The sequence below is a fragment of the Carlito syrichta genome, unplaced genomic scaffold (genome assembly GCF_000164805.1).
Source record: "Carlito syrichta isolate Samal-C Ts95f unplaced genomic scaffold, Tarsius_syrichta-2.0.1 Scaffold101997, whole genome shotgun sequence".
Taxonomy (NCBI): domain Eukaryota; kingdom Metazoa; phylum Chordata; class Mammalia; order Primates; family Tarsiidae; genus Carlito; species Carlito syrichta.
This window is the reverse complement of record NW_007046093.1, coordinates 99192-107876: the sequence shown is the minus strand read 5'-3', so window position 1 is coordinate 107876 and position 8685 is coordinate 99192. Positions and strand designations below refer to the sequence as shown.

Here is an 8685-nt window from a genome sequence, read left to right as displayed (position 1 = left end):
AGCTGGAACTACAGTACGTGCCATTTAGAGATGATGTATTGCCAAGTTGCCCAGGCTGGTCTCAAACCCCTGGGCTCAGGCAATCCTCTCACCTCTTGTCTCTGCCTCACAAAGTATTGGGATTACAGGCATGAGCCACCAAGCCCGGCCTCTTTTTTTTTGGAGATAGTGTTTCACTCTGTTGCCCAGGTTAAAGTGCAATGACAAGATCCTACTGCCTCAGCCTCCCAAGTAGCTGGGATTATGGACATGTACCACCATGCCCAGCTAATTTTTTTTTTTAAATTTTGTAGCAACAAGGTCTCCCTATGTCACCCTGGCTGGTCTCAAACTTCTGGCCTCAAGGGATCCTCCTGCCTCAGCCTCTCAAAGTGCTCGTATTACAGGTATGAGCCACTATATCATGCCCAAGAGTATTTTTCATCACATGTATCACAAACACAGGGTTATTTCAGACCAGAGGCTCCAATACAAGACAAAAGATCCTAGCTGAATAATCAAAAGGATCCTTTATTTTAAATGTTGATAGTATCATCATTCATCAAAATAATTTATAATAGGTAACTGCCTCTTAAATAGTCTTATAAATGATGCCTCCTGAAGTTAAAGGTAATGTGGATTCAGGTTTTTAAAATTACCTCTTTAGAACACAGTAGACAAATGATAAGAGCAGTAAAAAAAATTTCACTGTCTCCTGTGAAGTCTTCTAAGAAAGGAAATCATGACAAGCTCCTGATTAGATAACAACTATTCCATCATTAAAGGAATTAAAAAGAGATATAAATAAAATTGAATAAAAACGTCCATTTCCTGGGTTTTGTCCTGTATGACCCAACTCTAGACTTACAATTATATTCTGGTTTCCCTCTATAAGCAAGAAATTCTAATAGCAGCTCAGAAGTGAATTTAACATCTTGGTGAAGCATACTTCTTCACCACTGTCACACTGTGCTCCCATGTTGCTCAGATCTGCTTTGTCACCTCTGCCAACATGTCCAGGCTTCTCCAGAAGGACAGGGAAATGGTCATCATCTCCAAGATGGCTCTCCTGACACAGCATTTCTGGCGCTGACAACATTCCTTCTCAAGCACATACTTCACAGAGGAGCCAAAGCCTGGTGAATCACCACTCCTGTCATGGCACCCACCTTAACCTTCCAGATGCCACTGCTGTGAAGAAGAACCATCACAGATTGCCATGGCAACAGAGCCTCTCTGATCCAGTGGGTCCACTGCTCTCAGACACTGTCCAACAGACACCTGATAGAGCCGATTATTTTTCTGGAAAAAAAAAAAAAGAAAAAAATTACCACCAGTTTTTTGCTTTTATTTAAAAAACATACTGGCCAAACATGGTAAAGAAGATACAGAAGTCCAGAAGACATGTGGAACATTTAATAAATAAGATTAATTATGGGATACAGTGGTCCCTCCTTATCCAACGATGAACTTTCTGCAGTTCATTTACCTACAGTTCAAGAAGACATTCTGAAATGGCACATTCACATAATTGTTCTATTTTACTGTTGTTCATCTCTTACTTGGCTTAACTCATAAATTAAATCTTACCACAGGTATGTACAGTAACAGGAAAAACGATAGCCTACATGAGGCTTGGTACGATCTGTGGGAACTAACTGGGGGTCTTAGACCACATTCCCTGAGGATAGGGGGACACTCAACATCACTGAGTGCTCTCTCACCCCAAACGTCCACTGCTGGGATCCTCCTGAGCCATGGCACTTCATGAGTCGGGGGGGGTCTGATGAGCGAGTTTCTGACATATCCAGACAGAGGAGATTATTTAAAACTAATTCATTCTCTTCATTATAAATCCAGATCTAGAAGAGAGAAAAAAAAGATAACCCAAGTTTTGCTTTAGATACTGAAATTCAGGACTCAATAACACATTCTTCCACATAGGTATGTGGAAGATGAGTGGATGTCTGTGTGGTCTCAAAGCAGACACAGACCAAGGTATCAGACTCATGTAGAAGCCAATTTCAACACAGCTATCTAACTGGGATGAACAAACACAGGGAGTGAGGGACTATCCTGGAAAGAAGCCTAAGCAGGCTTGAATTTTCTTAATTGATTTTAACCTCACTGACTGAATTCAATTGTTCACATACTGTAAATATTTTCCAGTTTTAGGGTTTAACAACTACATAGTTCTCTTAATTTCTAGACCGTGTTAGCACTGGAGGAGTCCAGCCAGCTGCTGGCTTGCCTGCCGTCTGAGACAGAAGCCCATGGGGGTGCCATTTTCACAGCATCCTCATCTGTGGGGCAGTGCTGATGTGCAAAGCTGTTATGCCACAGCCTCCTGCAGAATAGGACGCTCAAGCTCCAAGTCATCAGAACATCTGGAATAAGATGGAGGATTTCATTTTGACCACCCCAAATCAAGAGTTCCCTCTGATGTGCTATCGTCTCTCGGAGGCTGTTTAATTGACTCAAATGGCAAACGTGCCACAAGAACTTATTCAACATTCACCATCACTCAATTCAAAAGGAGTATGCTTTCTTCCATCCTCCTATTTACTTGTTGTTTCTTCAACTTATAGATCCACAAGAGATGTTTGCAGTCTCCATTAATATGAAGAGAAGTCCCTTGATCAGAGTCATGGACATCTGTAACACATTTTTTGCAATGCTGCTACTGTTCTATATAACCTGTGTGTTCAGGAAAGAAGCTCTCGGACACACGTAGCTACTGCACACTTAAGAGTAACAGTTCAGTTCCTCAATCACACTAGTCACATTCATTTCACTGCAGTTGATGTAGACAGCCACATGTGGCTCTGGTACTAGCACAACTCTGTGCAGTCACAAGGTAGCAGGTTTAGGATACTATCACACCATCACTGGAAATTTCCACACTCATCCCACTGTGCCCTACTGAAATGCCACTACTATTCTAACACTTTAGTGTACCCCACACTGCTACCTCTTTTACCCAGAAAAGGCACAGAAATCCTTTATAAACCATGTTTTCCAATATGTATATCACCTTATACAATGTGTACACACTCTCCTAGAAATAAAACATGTTTTATGAAATTTCACAATCCAGCATGGTGGCTCAAGCCTGTAATCCCAGCACTTTAGGAGGCCAAGGTGAGAGGACTGCTTGAGCACAGGGGTTTGAGACCAGCCTGAACAATTTGGTGAGACCCTGTCTCTACAATAAATCAAAAATAAGCCAGGTGTGACAGCGCATGCCCATAGTTCCAGCTACTTGGAAGGCGGAAGGATCGCCTGAGCCCAGCAGGTGGAGGTTCACTGGCCGTGAATATGCCATTGCACTCCAGTCGGGGTGACAGAGTGAGACTCCAACTCAAAGAAAGAAAGAAATTTCACAGTAAACACTATTTGCCAAAAAACCCAAGTGCTTTTCTCATTCTTGAGTGACACCAACACAGTACTAAAACAGATACGAAAATTAGGGCATCGTAAGCATTATATCCTTGAGATACTATAACTCATATTAGACTGCTGTTATGTTATTCTATTTTATCAAATACAGATACAAGGTTTGAAATTATAGTTCAAAATTGAAATAAGTTATCTGCTTATTTTCAGGGCTATTTGAATATCACTGAAGAGACATACATAAACTGAAATTAAAATCTGTGAATAAAATGAACTGAATTTCTATAGTGATTCTATAGTGATTCTTTGCCATTTTTAACAGTTTCATATGGCTTGTAAGTCACAGTTCATTCCATACATGAAGGGAGGACCCAAAAAAACTCAGAATTAATTTTTTGCAATGCAGGCTTCTGGTATTACAGGCTTTCCCCACTAGGTAAGTGTTCTGGAAACCTATCAGCATCAGTCTACCAGTTAACAGGGTTGTGAGAGGCTGCATTAGGCCTCAGTGAATTTTTGTTGGAGATTCAAATGCATTTGCTCATTTCATGATGGGTGATTTAAGAGCACACCTGCCCATACCATGTTGAATATTCAGCGGTTTTTGACCAAAAAATGGCATGACTCCTGTGTCCTACTTTCCCTATTCACCCTATCTCACCCCAACTGACTTTTTGTTTCCCTGGACGAAAAAAGTCCTCAAAGGGAAACATTCTGCCAATGTGGAAGAGGTAGAACAAAAAACGGCAGAAGCACAAAAAGGCATCACAATCGACCAGTTCAAAACTGTTTTGAGCAGAAGAAAAAAGTGTCTCAATAGGTATACTGCATCAAACGGAGAGTACTCTGAAGGTGACTAAAGTTTAAACATGAAGGAATAAATACACAATTTTTAATAAATAAATTCAAGGGTTCCCCCCCACCGTCATATTGGAAAATACAAATAATGGTCTAAACAGTTGAAATGCTGCAATTGCTTCTAATATGACAAACAATGAACAGGGGTAGGAACAATAAACAAAACAGACAAAAGTAGTTACCTAAGATAATTTCCAAAGCCATCCCTAACTTAAAGCTTCTGATTTAGAACAGTCAGAGCAGGAAACATTTTGATGTTCTAGGAGTGATGCTAGCAGCTTCCCTGCCCTGGAGCCCACCTTAGGAGGACTGGCTGTGAGCCCCAAGGCACCACTCACCTGACTTGGGTCACCGTAGTTGCAGGCCTTAAGCACAACCAGGCCTCCTTTCTGACTTGGGCGGCCCTGGGCCACCAGACATTTGTTGGTCTGGAGGTGATAAAGCTGTAAAAGAGAGAGTTCTTGACAACTCAGCACACACAGGCTGCCTTGGTATGCTTGGGAAGGAGGTTTTGGGTAAAACAGGAACATATTTCAGAGGTATGAATTACAAGGGTCATGAAAAGATAAGAAGATGTTATTCCTAAATTCTAGTCGCAATACGCAGGAATGTCAGGAAAGATACGATAAAGTTATTAGTGATTTTAACAACATATGCAGGCAGTGTCAGGTAGAAATTCTAGCCAAATAAACAAGTTTACTCTAGGGGATGAAGGGGCATGGTGGCTCACATTTATAATCTCAGCACTTTGGGAGGCCGAGGCGAGAGAATTGCCTGAGCCCACTGGTTCGAGACCAGGCTGGGCAACTTGGCGAGACCTCATCTATACAATAAATCAAAAAATTAGCCAGGTGTGGTGGTGCATGCCTGTAATTCCAGCTGTTTGGAAGGCTGAGGCAGAAGAATCACCTGAGCCCAGCAGGTGGAGGCTGCGGTGGTCATGCACTCCAACTCAAAAAAAAAAAAAAAAATTACACGACATAATAGTGGCAAGGGATTCCAACTACACAGACACACATTAGTATCCTTTTTTACTTAAAGAGGAAAAAAACCTAATAATACACCTCTCAGTAGGCGTTTTCTCACCTTACAATGTAGAACAAGAAGGGGGAAGCTCTCGCTCACCCAAGGTCAGCTGGCACCATAAGGGGGTGTGGGAGAAGCACCTCCTCCATCACAGAAGAGAGAAACATGGCAACCTGACCAGCCCTAACTTTCAGAAAGCCAGGTCTAAGAAATGACTCAGGAAAAGGGAATTATTTTACAGCTAGACCCTAAGATGTGTGATTATGCAACTGTAAAGAAATTGTTTAAGAAACAAAGAGACAGCAAAAGAAATGTGGTTGATAACTTTGGGGCTATCATGTGAAATCCCCCTCCATGCCCTCACTCGGATCTTGGCTGCACCTTCACTTCCTATCTGTAAGCAGCTTCCCAGCACTGTGACCACACCGAGACAGTTGCCCCCTTTCTCCATGTGTTTTCCTTTTTGGACTGGTCTCTGCCAAATATGTTTCATACTTACTTGTACTGCCTCTACCCGTGTGTATATTCCCACGTGCATCTATGCTTTTGGAAGGCGGCACGTAACTCTTCCTTACAGAACTCATGCTCCCTTTAATGCCATTTAACAGCAAAGATGTTAAGATTTCTAAGGTACAAGAGAATATAATGGAAGGCAAGCTCAAGTCTATCTTTATTTTTTTCTTTTTGAGTTGAAGTCTCACTCTGTCGCCCAGACTGGAGTGCAGTGGCCGCTCCCGGCCACCGCAGCCTCAACCTGCTGGGCTCTGGCTGCCAAGTAGCTGGAACTACAGGCGTGTGCTACCATGCCCGGCTAATTTTTGATTTATTGTAGAGATGAGGTCTCGCCAAGTTGTCCAGACGGGTCTCGAACCCGCAGGCTCAGGCAATCCACTCACCTCAGCCTCCCAAAGTGCTAGGATTACAGGCTAAGTCACCGAGCCCAACCTCAAGTCTATCTTTAAATCTTGACTCTGTTAAGACTAGAATGTCACTTGTTATAGTTTATGGGCATCTAAAAACTTTTCATATCACACAACTTTGCATGAAACACTTTGATAAGATTGCTTTCTTACCCGTCCACGTTGAAGGACTTTGGGGCGTTTTAGCCCTCTATTGATAAAAATGGGTTGCTGGGGTTTGGCATGGGGCCCAGATATCTGCATCTCTGGGTAAATATTATCCAAGTACCATTTAAAGGATTTACAACCCAACTTCTTCCTCAATTCAACACGCTCACTGATATTTCCATAGCTTTTGGTCTTCAGATCAGGTCTTAAGGAAAAATACTGCTCCTGAATTTAAAAAACAAACAATTTTTTTGTTTAAAAAAATTATGCAAATATATTTGACATTTAAAGAACAACTGAAAACAATGGATTATGATGAAAGTGTTTTTCATGCCAGTGCCAGAAAATGTCAATAGAAATTTTTTATACAATTAAGTCTATCACGATAATGACAAAGACATACCTCAAAAATTGTAAAAAAATTCCAGTTTCAGAAATGGCAAAATGTGTAAACCTGTATCTGACAATAAAACAGTCATCTACACATGAGATCAGTGGTTCTCACACCTTTTGGTCTCAGTATTCTGTAGTCTTAAAAATTACTGACAACTTCAAGGAGATTCTGTTTATATGGTTTGTATCTATTCACAGTAACCATATTAGAAATTAAAACAGAAATTTTTAGATACTTTCTTAATTCCTTAAAATAATAAAAAACATTTTCAAAAACAAAACAACATGAACAACAGCACTGCTTTATATTTTTGCAAATCTTTGCTTTATGGCATAAAAGAAATCAGTCAAATTTTCAAATATGCATTTAGCCTGTTGCTATGTGTTGTTTTGGTTGAATATATTCATTTTTAAAAATATAACTTCATGAGAATTTATAGTTGAAAACGGAAAGAATATTTTAATAGCTGTTACAGACAATTATGGTTTCTTCATACTATGCCAAAATTTAGTAACTTTAAAAGTTTAATTACAACATGGAACATAAAATCATGCAAGATTTTTTGTAACAACATGCATAAATCATTTGAAAAATTCTGACCACTGGATTATGCAGTTCTACCAAATACTGAAAATTTCACAATACAATATTAAAAAATTACATTCATGGTTGGGTGTGGTGGTTCATGCCTATAATCCCAGCACTTTGGGAGGCCAAGGTGAGAGGATTGCCTGAGCCCACGGATTCGACACCATCCTGGGCAATTTGGTGAGACCTCATCTCTACAATAAATCAAGAAAAATTAGTTCGGCATGATGGTGCATGCTTGTGGTTTCAGCTACTTGGAAGACTGAGACGGAAGGATTGCCTGGGCCCAGCAGGTTGAGGCTGCAGTGGCTGTGAGCATGCCACTGCCCTCCAGCCTGGGTGACACCTCCAAAAAAAAATTACATTCATACATCTATCACCACTGATCTCATCAGTTCAGTTTGTAAGTCCTAGGAAGCTGTCAAACTTATGGTGGTAAATGGAAGTTTTCCAAACTTCTAATTTTCACTTGATAGCTTCAGTTTGATCATTTGCAACCATTACTGTCAGTTGTTTTCATTTTCAGTTACTTGGTTTGTTTTTAAGGAAGTTTCTGCCAAATACCCAGATATGAATAATTATGGTTTGGGAGGCAGTCCTTCTTTCCCATAAGAAGTGTTTCTGGAACAGTAGCTCTCTCAACTCCCAACTCAACAACTATACACGTGCCTGGTCCTTGAAACAGTCACTGTGCATACTCACACGGAATACTAAAAACACACGCTAAGAGCTAATAAGGTTTTTATTATTTTGGCTGTGACATTCTCAAATGGAACTGGCCTTTTCTTTCCCATCTCCTGAGTGAGTGATGCTGAGGAAGGCGGTGACCACTCCTATAACTTGGTGCTAGGCCTTGGGTGACGCTGAGGTACCACCACTTTGCTCTGCTGCTTCTGCATCTCCAGGGCACCAGTAATATAGGGCAAGTAGCAAATACCGTATTAACGGTGAAAGCAGCTTGGAGCTGACAGACCTGAAAGGGTGGCTAGGCCTGGGACCGTGATGAGTCAAAGGTCAGCATGGAGCTGGACCTCAAAGTCTTGTTGAGCTAAGGAGGGAGAGACAATGTTGCGAAGGCTGGGGAGTACCTGCCCTACAATCCAGCCCCATGAGCTGCTGCATCTCATCATTCCCATAGCACATGCTATCTGCCTCCATCTGTGTTTACCTCACCGTGTGGAAAATTACTGTGCACTTCCCACTTCATCTGTGTGTTTGGTTTTTTTTTTGAGTCAGAGTCTCACTCTGTCACCCAGGATGGAGTGCAGTGGCATGCCCACGGCCACCACAGCCTCAACCTACTAGGCTCAGGTGATCCTTCTGCCTCAGCCTTCCAAGTACCTGGAACCACAGGCATGTGCCATCTTGCCCGGCTAA

General features: G+C 41.5%; 1 protein-coding gene across 1 annotated transcript in view; it reads right to left on the bottom strand.

Moving 5' to 3' along the window:
* Positions 1–485: 485 nt before the first annotated feature.
* The window catches only part of GALNT11 (polypeptide N-acetylgalactosaminyltransferase 11), a 31560-nt gene continuing 23360 nt past the window's right edge, over positions 486–8685 (bottom strand). Inside the window, exons 9-12 of the mRNA XM_008064895.2 lie at positions 6333–6551; positions 4572–4676; positions 1704–1841; positions 486–1281 (exon numbers count right to left, since the gene is read on the bottom strand). Coding sequence (XP_008063086.1) covers positions 1150–1281; positions 1704–1841; positions 4572–4676; positions 6333–6551 — 594 coding nt within the window. The 3' untranslated portion in view covers positions 486–1149. The remainder of the gene's footprint in view (positions 1282–1703; positions 1842–4571; positions 4677–6332; positions 6552–8685) is intronic.